At 36.0% G+C, this 16,398-nt stretch overlaps 1 protein-coding gene across 1 annotated transcript in view; it reads right to left on the reverse strand.

Annotated features, from left to right (window-relative positions):
• CFAP47 (cilia and flagella associated protein 47) overlaps nucleotides 1-16,398 on the reverse strand; it is a 442,571-nt gene that overhangs the window by 309,458 nt on the left and 116,715 nt on the right. Inside the window, exons 25-26 of the mRNA XM_036270144.1 lie at nucleotides 10,618-10,813; nucleotides 4,267-4,479 (exon numbers count right to left, since the gene is read on the reverse strand). Coding sequence (XP_036126037.1) covers nucleotides 4,267-4,479; nucleotides 10,618-10,813 — 409 coding nt within the window. The remainder of the gene's footprint in view (nucleotides 1-4,266; nucleotides 4,480-10,617; nucleotides 10,814-16,398) is intronic.

Consider the following 16,398-nt stretch of genomic DNA (forward strand, 5'->3'; position numbering starts at 1 on the left):
TAATTTAACCTAGAATAGAGGTTCATTACTAAAGAACAACGAGAGGAATTATATTTTACATTTGTACTCCTTGACTCCCTCAAAAACCATTCTTAATATTATTTCAACTATTTTATAAACAGACACAAAAATTACTCATAAATCATTGATTTCTAAATTAAGATATATTTTGTTTCAATAATAAGCACGTTTCTTCAATTTTTTGTAGGAAAAGAAAATATTTTAATGTTTATAAGAAATATGCATTTTCCACTTTGAAATTTTATTGATGTGAAATGTATAATTTCAAAAGAGCACTTTAGCAGTTTTGGTATTGGATTCTGACTTAATTGATTTGAAGCATTTTGAAAATGCTATTAATTTAAAAAATCCAAAATACTTATATCTTATAAGTACCCCTATATAATCAATTTATTTTTAAGTAAAAATCATCATCTGTAGAGTTGACTGGTGATAGTTGTAACACAGGGTTTTTTTTTAGTAAAACTGTAATCATTCACTTATTTATGCTGTACCATAGACATAATTTATGAGTTTTTGCCTCAATAAATTAATATATTCATAAAAATAAAAAAAACATTCCAGTTTTTATTGGGTAGACTTTAATTACTAGCATTACTATATGTCAAACATGAACTCTTCATTAATGTGTGTGTGTGTGTGTATGTGTGTGTGAGAGAAAGACAGACAGACGTGCAAAGGAGCAGGAGAAGAGGAAAATATAGCATCTCTTTTTCTTATTCTTTGGAATGTTTGTATATGACATGACAGTGCTGCTCTCAAAAAGGTATACCTACAGTAATTATTTCCAAATGATTCTAAATAATCTAAGTGATGTTAAAGCAAAGTGACTAAGTGCATAATCTTTGGAAACAAAAATTCAGTTCAAAATCTTGGCTCCTCCACTTAACATTGGACAAGGTGCAGCACACTGTGGGCCTTAGATTCCTCTTCTGTAAAACAGAGATGAAGATCTAAAAACATCCACCTTCCAGCCTGCTGTGCTCATTCCATGATATCTACTGACCCATGTTAATTAATAGCTGTTCACCTCCTGACCCATGTTAATTAATAGCTGTTGACCTCCTGCTTCCTGTACTTATTGGAGCTTTGGTTTCCAAAATCAGTCCTGGTTCTCCTCCTATGTCTCACTCCTGGACACGAAAGCAGAGCATGCAAGACTGTCTTCATCTGTTACTGCTGCCCTTTCAGCATCATCTCTCAGTTCTGCCCTGCTAGTAGCCATCAAACCCAAAACCCTAAAAATGTCTTGCAAATATTTCAGCCTCCAGACCTAGTGTATTTTTTTTTACCACTTGTACTACTCTGCCATATCACCAACCCTCTTCAGATTTGGAGGGAATTGAGGAAAATTACAAGCAGCGTGTAAAGCCTCCAAATTGAGGGCACATGAATATGGAAGGGACCATTATCAATGGCAGCAGACATATTAACAGGTAAATAGTGGCTATAATTTATAGTCTTGTGCCAGTTCAGCCAATCCAAATCTGACAAAGTCTAAAGAAGGAATCAAAATTAAAAGCATGCCAGCCCCAAAGGGAGATGCAGTATGAAACAGTCTTATATAAGAAAAAGAAAGCAAAGCATGAAAGAATGTTTTATTCTTCACTGAACCCATGCACTTCCATATGGACAAATGGGATGCAAAAAAATGGCTTCAATTGAGGATAAACATTGGAAAGTGTAATTTGTCCTTTGAGATTTTACTCAGAAGCCTATGCAGCCATCCCGGATTCCCCTACCACCCAGGACATTATTAGTAACTCCTTTTGGGTTACATTTTCTATTTACTTTTTTTGGCACCAAAGAGTACATAAAATACTTGGTTAACGTCTACCTTTCCTATTATACAGACCTCCATCAAGGAAAGGCCCTTTTCTATTTCATCGTTGCTTACCCTAAGTCTTGAGCAGAGCAAACAAGGATTATCTACAACAAATACAACAATGAAAGAGTGCAACTGATTCCAAACAGAATGTCTGAGGTGAAAGGGAAGCACTTGAGGAATTTCTTGTTGAAAGACCTCACTTATCTCAATGAGATCAGAGGTGGAGTATCTTGAGAAAGGCAAAGACAGCTTTGGGGAGTTGGAAAAAAAAAAAAAAAAAAAGGTCTGATTATACACACTGTGGAAACTAGATAAGGAGTTAAGAAGGCAGCAGTAAAAGAACTGGCCAGTACTGTATTAAGGTTCCAGAGAGAGTGCCCATGATTTGTTGGCTTTTTCATCTGGTGCATAGAAAAGCTCTTAGTAGCCCATCTATGATTTTCAAAGTTTCTAAATTAGTTCCAATAGCTCTACTTTATCCTAAACCTGCTGAGGGTTGAAATGGAGTTTAGGGAAAGGAAGGTATTATGGGTGAGAAATTCAGGTAAGAGCAAACAAATCTCAAGGCTAAAAGAAAACAAAATGACAAAGAGACAAGATAGGAAAATCCTCAAATACAGCACCCTTCTCCTTCCAGAGACAGTTTTCTGGTCTCCATACCATCCTATTTGCTGACCAGACCTCAAGACATTGGCACAGTGTAGTCTGTTCATGGCCCTGTGAAAGGCAGTTATACCCTCATCTCAGAAGCCATCTAGCTCACACAATATTTAGTGAAACTATTTCCTTCCCACCCTGTTAATGTGGTCTGAGCCTTCATTAACTTTAAGACATTCACAGATTCGTATTGTTGCACTCCAAGGTACACCTTACATAGTGCTTTGGAAAAAGTGTAAATTGAAGGACTAGAGCAAACTAAATTTAAACTTTTTATGAACAAGGTCAGTAATGTACAAAAATATGCAATGTTTCCCAGGACAGAGTCACGGAGTTCAGTGCTTGATAGGAGGCTAAAGCAACACCATTAATTTTTTTTTTAATGTTAACAAAAGATGACTGTTAGCATCAAAAGAAAAAAATGGGAGTCTAAGATATGTAACCTAGAAGATTTTATCTATCAAATAAAAGAAAGACATGGAAGGTGGAGTTCAGTAAAACTCTATACACTGTTCTGGATACAGTCACACTTCACCTTAGATACAACATCACAGTAACATCTGTTTCTCTCCCTTCTAATTCCCAACACATAAAGCAATCCTTTGACTAGGAATGAATATACTATGTGTTATATAATATAGTAGTATATCATACTCTATAGACTATAATATACTATATGGTATACTAATATACTATATCTAATATAGTAATAATCCCACTAAAAGTTAATAAATTATTACAGAGTAAACATGATGACCTAATCTTTAGTGTACAATTCACTCTAATGCTACTTCTCACTATAAACATTTTTGATAAACTTTATTGCTGTACGCATTAGTCTTTTGTCACTTGGTAAGTCAAATCATCTCAATGTATAATGTAAAAGTGGTATTTCTGGTCCTAAAAGGTAAAAAATTAAAAAAACATTGTTTCACCAAATTGTATTTGAATTTCTCTGAGCCTGTTAAAGCAACATGACAACAATAATATTTTAGAAACTCATTATGCTGATTTTTCTCATTTTCATTTAATACTTACTTAGCAATTTCTTTGTGACAATTCCTGTCCAATTACTCAATAAGTATTAACTCAATGAATTTCTCACAATTACAACTGAGATCAGTTATCCCCATTTTATAGATGAGCAAATTAAGAGCCGCAGAAGATTAATTAACTTCACTAAAGTTAACAGAGCCGATTCAAACCCACGCAGCCTAGTTTCAGATATAACACTGGTGACCACTATTATGATGTTTCTCATGAGAGCAACGTTGCATTTGGAACTTTTAAAATATCTTAATGTCAAAAGTCATTATTTTAGATGTCTCTCCTTTAACATTTTACAATAGTGTAAAATAGTATAACCCTTTTCTTCTTCACTGTTAGAAACAAAAGAATCTACAATTAAGTATCTTACCTGTTATTATCTACCCCTTGCTGATGAACAAAATAGACCCAGAGACATAAAAAGGAGTACAGTTCACACTGACAAACCTCAGAGGAGGGTGGCAGGGGGTGGGGGAATGAGATAAACCAAAGAACTTATATGCATGTATGTGTAACCAGTGGACATAGAGAACAATGCTGAAACTAGGCTGCGTGGGTTTGAATCGGCTCTGTTAACTTTAGTGAAGTTAATTAATCTTCTGCGGCTCTTAATTTGCTCATCTATAAAATGGGGATAACTGATCTCAGTTGTAATTGTATCTGGGGGGGAACATCTGTAACAAAAATAAATGAATAAATTATATATATCTTACCTGTTATCTTCATCATCACAGAAAAAAATACTGGTGAAAAATGACACAGGTTTAGATGATTTGAAGCTGACATGGCAAAAGAGATCATTGTTAGTTCCACTGAGAGAGGCTCTGATGAATGAGCCTTTTGGAAAATTCACAGAAAGAGGGTAAATCTCTTCATCACCACCAAGACGCCTTGCTCGGGGAATCATGACCTTTATAGTTGTATCTCTGTTTAAAATGTAAAAGCAAAACATTTTAGCTCAATGTGTTCAAGTAATTGCCCTTAAATCTGTTTTCCTCTGTTTTTTGTTTTTTTTTTTATCATTGGAAAAATTAAAACAACGAATATTGATAATAATATGCACAGTTATTAAAGATATTTTTGTATCATCTCTTATTTTTTGGTCATAATGATTAATAACATTATTTTAATAAAGCACCACATAAGATGATCAAAAGTTCCTTTTGTCCTCTAAAGATTAAAAAAGAGGGTTAAAACACCTGATTAAATATGATGTGTTTTTAAACACAGCCATGATTTAAATAGTATTGCCCTTAAATATATCCTGACAAAAATTTACCAAGTTATTTTAATAGCGAGAGCTTTATCACATGTAGAATAAATATTAACATTAATATTCACACATAATTTCTTTTTAAATATGAATGCTCTTAAGCACTGTATACATATATCATGAATATTTTAAAATCATCACTACTAAAAATTTCATTTAACGTTCACATATTTCACTATATATCTGTAAATTATTCTGCCAATCTAAAATGTTTGTAATTTTGAAGAACATAGTGTGAAATATTTACTTTTAAATCTAAGTAACACTTGACAACTTTTAATGGCCTATAAATATTTAACTATATTACTTAGTTTTATTTTATTATATGTGTAGACTTCTATAGAAAATAAGAAGTTTTATCAAATGAGAATCATATTTCCATAGTATTTTCATTAGAGTGAGGACTATTTGGCTAATTTACTGGAAAAAGTAAAGAAAGATTTCAACTTCAATTAGTTAAACCAATACGGTTCATTGGATAAGACATGAAAAGGTAATTTATAAATCAGGTTTGAATCTTATTCTGCTACTAATTATGTAAGTGTCATTGGATAAGTAACTCAAGCTGTTGGTTTTATTGTACATATAATGAGGAGTCTGGGTTACATCATCTCTACAGTTCCTTGTACATGTTTATGTCATTATACCACATTTTGCAAGACTCAGCTTTCGAGTTGAGATCATTTTTAAATTGATACCTTTATAAGACTAAAATATTAATTCATATATTAGACAATTTTTGTAATAAACAATGCTTTTTAGCACAAAATAATTTAAGCCACTTCTATTTCCTATTTAAGCAACTGAGGTTAGTGTCTACTTATAAGAGAGGGTTGGAAAGAAGAGCAAATCACAAAGTTGTCAAGTTAAAGTTTAACTATAACAAAATGGCATTTAGAACAAGCTCCATGGCATAAGTAAGCACTCATTATATCCTGCAGGCCAAGCATGAGAAACTAAAGGTTATCCTATGCTCTCCAACTTGAATAATTTTCATTTATTTTAAACCACTACATCACACTTGGAACTTGTTTTCTCTGGATTTCAGGATGCTTACTTATAAAATAAGGGACTAAACTAGAGAAGCTCTGAGAGGGGTAACAAGATCTAGAAGTTTATGAAAATAATGCTTATCAGTAATTCACATTGGTATGCAAACCCTCACAATTAATATCATTTTTAATGTTACCTAACTACTCTTTATAGCTATTTCTTTATATCTACAGATAGGTATATTGATAAATAAAAAACTGTTTGGCTTTCCTTTGTTTGTTTATATAAAAAATATCAGTATATGTAGTATTCCTTGTTACTTTTTTTTCTTTAATCCTCACCCGAGGACATTTTTCCATTTTTTGTTCAGACAGATGGGAGGGAGAGAGAGAGAGAAAAAAAAACATTGACGTGAAAGGGACACATCGAGTCGTTGCCTCCCGCATGACCCAACCAGGGCCGGGGACAAACTGAACGGAGGCACATGCCCTTAGCGGGAACCGAACCCCTGTCTCTCTGGACCGCAGGTCAATGCTCTAACCACTGAGCCAAACCGGCCAGGGCTTCCTTGTTATTTTTTAATTTATCTCAATATTTTGTTTCTGAGATTCCTAACACAATTGTCTCATTAGCCAGAGTTCACCCACTTCTCTATAATAGTCATGTACATATATACTACAAATTACTTATCCCTTCACCTGTCACAGGACATTTGTGCAGTTCCCAAATTTTGTTATTCTGAATAATGCAACTGAATAATTTCAAACATACTGTGTAGTACACATGTGAAAGAGCTTTTCTTGTATACACTCTGAAGTAGAATTTGGGGGCTGTGAAATATAAAGATGTTACACTTTGCATATTATTATCCAGTGTGCTCCTAATCATTGACACTGTAACTAGTTACCTGGTTTAACCTTTTCCTACCTAAGACAGGCAAAATACTATCATATTATTGTCTTTAATTTTCATTTCCAAGTTTACAAAAAGGTCAATTATATGTTTTCAGATGTTCATTTTCTAATTGTGAATCCTCTTCTGTGAAATACCTACAGAAAGAAGCTTTTTGTCAACATTTCTACTGAATTAGTTAATATTTTTCTAAGTTTCATCAGTCATTTAATTTATTGTTAGCATGAGTTTAAGTCATTTTGCTGTTCACATTTAAACCTTTGATCCATTTGTAATAGATTCTGTGAATTATACAAGAGTAATTTGAAATATTCCATAGAGATAATAAATTGTTCCAGCATCAGTTATTAAACAGTAACCTCTTTTCTTCAAAGATCTACAATATCACCTTTGTCAGATATTCAGTATCCACACACGGGTATGCCTTTTTCAAGTCTTTCAATTCTAGTCCTTTGGTCAGTATCTATCACTACACTTTCACATTGATTTAGTCTTTATATTTGGTAAGGCAAGCCCTTTTCATCTTCTTCAGGGTTGGCTTGGAGTGGCTCAGTTGGTTGAGAGCCGTCCCATGCACCGAAAGGCTGCCAGTTTGATTCCCAGTCAGGGCACATAACTCGGTGGCAGGTTTGATCCCCAGTTGGGGAGCTTACAGAAGGCAACCAATGGGTGTTTGTCTCTCACATCGATGGTTTTTCTCTCTCTCTCCCTTTCTCTCCTTTCTTCCCTCTACACATGTCCTTGGGTGAGACTAAAAATAAAATATTTATTAAACCTGAACTACAGAATGATACGCTTGCAGTTTGTAAATATCCCACATATGGCCGAAGAAAAATATGTATTCTCTAATTGCAGGGTTCAATATTTTATAATATTATTTAAGGCTATTTTTAGTATTTTTAATAATATAGCATCAAATAAATACTTTTTAAAATATCTTGTTCATATTTTCTTTATCTATATAAATGTTGTCTTTTGGGCTCATCAATAATTGAAATATGTGTTGAAATATCCTACAATGATGAAGGACTAGTGAATTTTCCTATTATTTTGATTTGAGCTTTATAAAGACTATTTAAGTCATGCACAGAATTTTAGAATTCTGATAGTTTCCAGGTGAGCCACATGTTTTATGATTATTTAATGACTTTTCTATATTAAAAAGTATGTTTTACCCTGTAAAGGTTACCACTTGTAAAATTAATACTGCTATTCAGCTTACTTTTGATTATCCTGATATATATTTTCCTCAACTGGGTGTGGTTTTGTTCCCAAGGAGACATGTAGCAATGTGTGGAGACATTTTTTGTTTCTGTCACAGTTTGGGGGTGGGGATTCAGAGGGTGCTAAACATCCCACAATGTACAGGATAGCCTCCAACAAAACAGGGATTATCCTCCCGAATGTGTCAACACTTCTGAAGTTGAGAAACCTTGCTTTACTTCAATCTTTCTTTATCTTTATGTTTCACATAATACTCCTTTTAATAGACAGCTGAAGTTGTCTCATTTATTATAAACATTCCTTGTCTTTTAACTAGAGTAATTTATTTACATTCTATTGCATAATTCAACTAGAGTTTCTAACACCATTTTTGTTTTAGTTTTCTATTAATTTTTTTTTTCCTCACCCGAGGATATTTTTCCATTTTTTGCGCAGATAGAGTGGGAGGGAGAGAGAGGAAGAGAGAGAGAGAGAGAGAGAGAGAGAGAGAGAGAGAGAGAAACATCGATGTGAAAGGGACACATCGAGTGGCTGCCACCTGCACGACCAACCAGGGCCGGGGACAAACTGCAACCGAGGTCCGTGCCCTTAGCGGGAACCGAACCCGGGTCTCTCCGGACCGCAGGCGGATGCTCTAACCGCTGAGCCAAACCGGCCAGGGCAGTTTTCTATTAATTTTTAAAGGATGTGTCCCTTTTCCTTTTTTACCAACTTAACTTAGGTTTTGTTTGTCTCTATACTGGTTGTGTAGTTATATAATCTTAGGTTTAGTGGATCCCCTTAAAATTTTACCCTAAACACTTTATTTTTAAATTTCTAAGTTATATTTGGTTCATTTTCAAATATATGTTGTATAATCCCATGTTAAGTACTAACTGTTGCAATGTCATCTTTTTAAAATAAGTTATTTATATTGTGTCTGATAATTCTAATACCTGAATTACTTAAGAGTCTAAATCTCAAGATGGTCCTTTGTGCTTACTCTAAATTATAGAGTCCTCTCTCCTTGTGAATTTTGTAATGCTTGATACTGTGCTCCTGTCTGGTTGATAGAAATCTGTGACAATTGAAATGTGGGCCCAAACTGAGGATGGCTTCATTTGGAGTAGAGGTTCACAAAATGTGGTCCATGGATCAGCAGCATCACTATCATCTGGAAACTTACTAGAAATACAAATAATCACATTTTATTCCAGCCTTCCTGAATCATATATTCTGGGAATGGAACCCAACAAGCTCTGTTTTAAGAAAATCCTTCAGGTGATTCTAATATACACTGAAGTTAAAGAATCACTAATCTAGAGAACAGTTGAAGAACGTACTCACATGGAGTCGTTTTAGCATCTTCCCATGTTCCTGTATTAAACCAGGAATCTGAGATTACATTTTCTTACCTTCCTGTTGTCCCCTGATTGAAGAACAATCCTGCATTTGGTATGGTGTTACAGCTCACCACTCCTACTCTGCTTTCAGCTTTTAAGTATGCTTTTTGTTTGTTTGATTGATTTGATTTGAGCATTTTGGAGATCTCCCATATTTCTCAGAAGCCCAACAATTACACACACACAAGATCTACTGATTACTTGTTTTGTAGTGTAAGGGTTCACAATGTATCTAGGCCAATATACTATTGGGGTTTGGGCTGTTAATAAATTTATTTAAAAATGAAAACAGACTACAGTTGGCTATAGTATATGCATGAGTTAGGCAAAATTCCAAGATGGCCCCCAAGAGTCCTGTCCTTTGATGTACAAAGTCTGTAATTCCTACCCCTTACGTGGCAGGACCTGCAAATATGATGACATATCACTTTGGTGATTAAGTTATGTTATATGGCAATGATAAAGGGAATTTCCATATGTAATTAAGGTTCCTAGTCAAATGAATTTGGGTGGTTCAGAGTTAATCAGATGAGATCTTAAAAGGAGGTTTAGAGGTCAGAGACAGAGCAGTTGAGAGATGGTCTACTTTTGGCTTTGAATGAATGACATACCACACTGTTGAGAAGGAACCACATGGCTAAGACTTGAAAGTGTTCTCTAAGAGCTGAAAGTTGTCCCAGCCAATAGCCAGCAAGAAAATGGTGTCTTAGTCCTACAACTGCCAGGATAAATTCTTCCAACAACCAGGGAGCTTGGAGGAGGACTGAGCCTCAGATAATACTGCTGCCACAACCCACCACCTGATTTCTGCCTATTGAGACCAGGAGCAGTGGACCAGACTCCTGACCCAAAGAAACTCTGAGATAACAAATTCATGTTTTAAGGCACTAAGTTTGTGGAAATCTGTCACACAGCAATAGAAAACAAATACCCTGAGTTTTTAAGCCTGCTTCTTACGCTATGAAGAGAGACATAAGAAAAAAATTTACAAGAAAATTAAATGACTAACTGTGAGGCATCTAAGTGGGCTTTTTTTGTATTTTAATTTACATGTAGAGTTAAATATTTTAATAGTTTGTTCCAACTATAAAAACTTAAATGGCTAACTGTGAGGCATCTAAGTGGGCTTTTTTTGTATTTTAATTTACATGTAGAGTTAAATATTTTAATAGTTTGTTCCAACTATAGAAACAAGTAAGGTATCGCTCATGACTCATATAACACAAAAACAAACAAAAAACACATAAATAAAATATTGTAAATTCACATTAAGCATTTACCTGTAATAATTTTTACATGAAATGTTGACATCCACCACAGTTGTTACATTCAAAGGAACAGGAGTGAAAAATATGAATGAAGGGTCAAACAATAACTTGGGCAATTGTATCTCTCCAACCAGATGTAACATTTGATAGCAAGTTGGAGTACTATTTAAACGTAGAGGAACATTAGCTGTGTATTTTATAGGCTGACCTAATGAAAAAATAGTTAAGTATTTTAGATTAGTTGGCACACACAAAAAACATTTACATAGTTTAAACCTTACTAAATATTAAAATGTACTAAGAAGTTACAGCTCAATGAAGCAGAATAGATTATCCAGAAACTAAATTTATCCTGCCAAGTAACTTAAGACATGTAATGAGGAGTCCTTGGAATAAAACTCTTTCAAAGTGCACTACATCTAAAAATAGAGCAAGTCTCCTTAAAGCAGATTTTTATTATTATGGGAAAACACAGCTACCTGAGGAAACAGTGCAAAAGGATTTTTTTCTGACTATTTTCTGTGCCTTAGTAGGAAATACCCATCCCTTTAATACATACAGTATGAAAATGAGGTCAGATAACTATTATAAGGATTTCAGGGGACTACTGGGAAATAGATATGCTGATAGGAAAGGAATGTGGTTTCTCCCAGATTTTTAAGTTTATGAAAGTCTGCCAGGGTTGACTGGCTAATTTCAGCCGGTAGGAAAAGACAGGAAATTCCCATGTGGCAACTCATATGAGGAAAGGCAAACTGTTGGAGAAAAGAGATCAACATAGGAGGCTGCAGGTTAGTCCCGGAGGACAGGGTCTATCACAGCAAGTTACCAATGCCCTTTAGACCCAAATTTCCAAATATAGGTCTCAAAGTGTTAGCCAAAGCAGCTAGTTAGATATTAATGAAAGAGAAGGGAGCCAGATATCTAATTAAGCAGGATTAACTAGGAAGCTAGAGCTTCCAGACATCCTGGGGGATCACAGCATTGCCCCAAGGGGGTTAACATCTCTTCATTTCCCCAGCAGGCAGGAAGAACTGGCTTTTTAATCTTCCCAGGAATAATGTCCCCTTCCCATAAATTACTGAGTGGAGGGAGAACCAGTAGAGGGGAAATTCCTCTGCTGAGGGATGCAAAGTAGAGACCAAAAATGCATAGAGGAAGGTCCTTCTACTATGAGGTATCCACAATAGAAGCCAAGATGGCACAGGGGGAGGGCCCAGTACAAGCCCATGAAGAGCCAGGAAAGAGATTGGTTACTTTGAAAGAAAGCCTGCCCTTTCCTAATTTGGAGATAATATAATCAAAGCTTAACAAAGGCCAGGGGTTTGTTCTTTTGCCTATTCATTCATGTGCTCTCTCTCTGTAGCAGCCATGTGGGATTGACAGCTGCATGGACCCAAGCACAGGCTCAAGTGCAGCATCTTGGGTTGCAGCCCAAGTGCAACCTTGGAGGCAGGGATGTGCAGATGAGGAAATGAGACACAGAGAAGTTCTGCATTTCTGGGCCCTGGTCCTCCTGGGCTTGGTGAGGACAAGTGAGGGCTTGTGGTCCCAGAGAGTGAACTTATTCCATAATGAGACAGAGCTGAGACATCTGGTCCTGGATGAGACACTGAACACTTGGGGGCAGTCTTTTGTTTTTGCTCCAATAAATCTTACCACTATATCTCATCTTCCTATGCATGGGTCCCCAAAATGCTTTTCTTGTGACTCCGTGTAAGAACCCTATTTACCCTGGCATAATCAGGAGGAAAATGTGATCTGGTGAATATGAATTCAATGTATTATTTTAGAATTCAAGAACTGGACACTATCCCTGGCTGGTTTTTCTCAGTGCTTAGAGCTTTGACCCATGAACCGAAGAGTCTCAGGTTTGATTCCCCGTCAAGAATATGTACCTGGGTTGCAAATTCAATCTTCAGCCCTGGTTGGGGTCCTGCGGGAGGCAACCAATCCATGTGTCTCTCTCACATCAATGTCTCTCCCACCCCCCCCACCCCACCTTCTACTCTCTCTAAAATAATCAATGGAAAAATATCTTCGAATGAGGATTAACCAAAAAAAAAAGAAGAAGAAGAAGAAGAAGAAGAAGAAGAAGAAGAAGAAGAAGAAGAAGAAGAAGAAGAAGAAGAAGAAGAAGAAGAAGAAGAAAAAGAAGAAGAAGAAGAACTGGACTTCACAGTGGCCTGGAAGGGATCAGGACCATTAAGGGTACCACCAGGGCAAAGAATGAGAGTGTTCTGGATGATGCAGAGCCATATTCAAAATGACATCATTGTGAACCATAAACAAAAGCAATGGACTCACTGGACTGATCAGATCCACTAGTTCTCTCTGTACTAGATGCCTTTATATGCTCAAATAAGCCCTTAAAGTGTTCAAATAGTCTGGGGTCCTTGGAAAATGGGAGGTGGCTGGAGAGGGCAGGGAATAGGGACTGCCTACTAATAATGAAAGAAGACTACTAGAAGGATTACGTGAAAATATAAGAAATTGTATCTGCACCTTGAACAGATAAAATAAGTTATAATGATTTATGCATTTAAAGCACTGTAAACTTATAGGGTAAAGATAGTTTCATTTAATGAATATGATACTGTTAAAATTATTTTGGGGGAAAATAACATTAACTTTAGAGTTAGGAAGTTATAAGACATTGAATTCTGAATTTTGTTGGTTATTTTGTTTTGTTTTTATTGTTAATCCTCACTCAAGGATAGTTTTCCATTGATTATTTGATAGAATGGAAGGGAAAAAGAAAGAGAGAGATAGACAGAGAGAGAGAGAGAGAGAGAAACATTGATGTGAGAGAGACACATCGATTGCTTGCGTCCCGCATGACCATGACCAAAGCCGGGGATTGAATCTGCAACCCAGTTATGTGTTCTTGACCGAAATCGAACCAATACCACTTGGTCCACAGGCTGCCACTCTAACCACTGAGCTAAACTGGCCAAGGCAAATTCTGAATTTGAATGGGTTATTTCAAGATTATTTCTGGGTTTCAGGCCTGTTAAAGGTTTCTGGGGTCACAGAGAAGGGGCTTCATTGTGTAACCTAAGACTACTAGAGATTCAATGACTCTTTGTTTTAAGCCCAGGTATGTCTTCTCTCTCATCTGAGATGTAAAATATAAACATGGTACAGGCATGTTTAATTATTTTTTCTTAACAATTAGGTTGGGATCCTAAAGAAGGAACCCTCAATTTGACTGCTTGGGCTCAGTTCCATACTGAAGGAAAAGTCAAATGGAAATGTTTCTTATCTCCTTCTAGATTGTCCAGTCCAGTTCATCTGGATACAAACACAGATAGAGACATAAATGAAAAACTCTGTATATAAATACAGATGGTATCTTTAACTGAACTAGCTATTTCTTTCAGGACCAGACACAGTATAAACTGAGAAGAAATACACAGAAATTTATAATGAAACCTCATTATTTTAACAAAATAAATTTCAGAATGCAGAAAATATTTGATGTTTTCTATTATATTTCTGGAGTTATAAGCAGAGATAATAAAATATGAAACAATTTTTCCTTTGTTTATTTTTAGAGAGAAAGGAGAAGGAGAGAGAGATAGAAACATTGATGAGAGAGAACATCAATTGGCCGCCACAACCTGGGCATGTGCCCTGACCAGAAATTGAACCAGCAACCTCTTGGTGCATGGGTTGAAGCTCAACTACTGAGCCACACCAGCAGGGCAGATGAAACAATTTTTAAACCTAGTAATCACAGTATCCTATGTACTTTCTCTCACATATAAAACCAAAGCAATTATGCAATGCCATGCAAACAGATGTAAGCAAGACACGGTGCTTATAGAATATTACTGAGAGAGAAAACACATAGTTCAAGGAACTCTCAGAAAGCTTAATAGGTTCTTATCCTGCCTTTTCTATTGATCACATAACTAGTCGTGGGTATTTTATTTAGATTGCCACAGGTGTAAAATACAGTAGTGTCCTGAAAATTCTGAAGCAAGTGGTTGTAGGCAAAGGGGGAAGCAGAACAGGGCAGGGCCAGAAGCCATGACAATGTGTGTGTGGGTTTAGAATCCAGATTCAGCCTGATTCCACAGGGAGCACTGAGATGTAAATTCACCAGAGAGATTGTCCCACAGGAGGGAGTGGGCTGGGCCATCTGAGGTAGTGGTGGTGGTGAAGCCTAAACGCCTAGGCATCTCTGCATGAGACATCTTCCTTCAACCAAGGGGACAGGCATAACCTATCAGGAGTCAACACCCATAACTAAGAAATGGATAGAAAAGTATAGTCATGAGAATCAGGATAGGCCCAAGCAGCATATACAACAGGATGCAATCCTAATGTTGATTCATAAATAAGAATAATTAGGAAGGATCACAGGGAAGTTACTATAACACATTTTAAAAAGAAAAATAGTTTGGAAATGGTATTTTGTATGCTTATTTAGTTAAACTAAATAAGGATATGCTTTAAAGTAGAAACAAATACCAATATAGATTTTCTCAAAAAACAGAAAAAAAAAATCTTCATAGCTGATTTTTTTCAAGCACTGTCTTGCTGCTCCTTTCTTCAGGTCTGCTTAAAGAAGCTAGTTATCAATACCCTCACTTCCTGAAGCTCATTACCAGGAAAATTCTGGGTTTTTATGCAGCAGGGATTCTCATGCTGAGAATTTTCTAAGGTATGTGCACCCTTGGTGAAGGCTTGGGAAACACTGAGGCTATTTACATGAGAACAAAAACAAGCTTATCCAAGGGGAGTGAGTCTAGTCACACAAATTAGATTCAAGAACAGTGATTCAGATTCACAAGTAATTGGAGATTTACTTAAGAGACCAGTGTGAGTCACATATACTATCACATCACAGCCTCCATTCCTGTGGCAGTCCAAGGAAAAGATGATAAAGGAGGAGTGAAAAGTAAAAACCACCTCACTAAAACTCTTCAAAGCCCTGAGACTAGAAGGCAGCCTGCTCGATGACTAGTATAATAGGGTCTAGCCAGAGTATGATCCTTTAATGTGCTGTTAAATTTAGTTTGCTAGTATTAGTTTTTTAAGTAATTAATGACTGATTAATTTTTATTTTTTAGTTTCTTAGTATTTTTTTGAAAAATTTTGCATCTATGTTTATCAAGGATAATGGCCTTAGTTTATTTTCATATCGTCTTTGTTCAGCTTGGGCATCAAGGTAATGCTGTCCTCATAAAATGAATTTCAGTGTTCCTTCCTCTTCAGTATTTTTAGAAGAATTTGAGAAGGCTTGGTATTACTTCTTTAAAGATTTGGTTAAATTCTCCAGTGAACCCATCTGGTTCTGGGCTATTCTTTGTTGACAAATTTCACATTTCTGATTCAATCTTCTTACCAGTCACAGGTCTGTTTAGTCCATGATTTTTAAAAGATATAGAAAAAAACAAATGCTTCAGTTTTTAACAAGGAAGGTAAGGACCAAACACTGAAATACCTAAAGTAAGATACAAGTATATGTTAAATACGTTCAGGTGATGTTCAGAACCTCTGAAAATCTAGTCCTCCATGTGTTGCCAGGTGAAATGAAGTCCTTCCACAGATTTGCAAGAAAAGCATTCTGGGCAACCCACGTATGGGAGGATGAGATGTAGTGTAAGATTTACTGGAATAGAAATAAAAAACTGCCCCCAGCCCTGGCTGGTTTGGCTCAGCGGTTAGAGCGTCGGCCTGTAGACCTGTGAGTCTCGGGTTCAATTCCGATCAAGGGCACATACCTCAGTTGTGTTCATCCCCTGCCCTGGTTGAGTTGTGTGGGAGGCAACCAGTCGACGT

The sequence above is a fragment of the Molossus molossus genome, unplaced genomic scaffold, assembly GCF_014108415.1.
Source record: "Molossus molossus isolate mMolMol1 unplaced genomic scaffold, mMolMol1.p scaffold_m16_p_2, whole genome shotgun sequence".
In the NCBI taxonomy this organism is placed as follows: domain Eukaryota; kingdom Metazoa; phylum Chordata; class Mammalia; order Chiroptera; family Molossidae; genus Molossus; species Molossus molossus.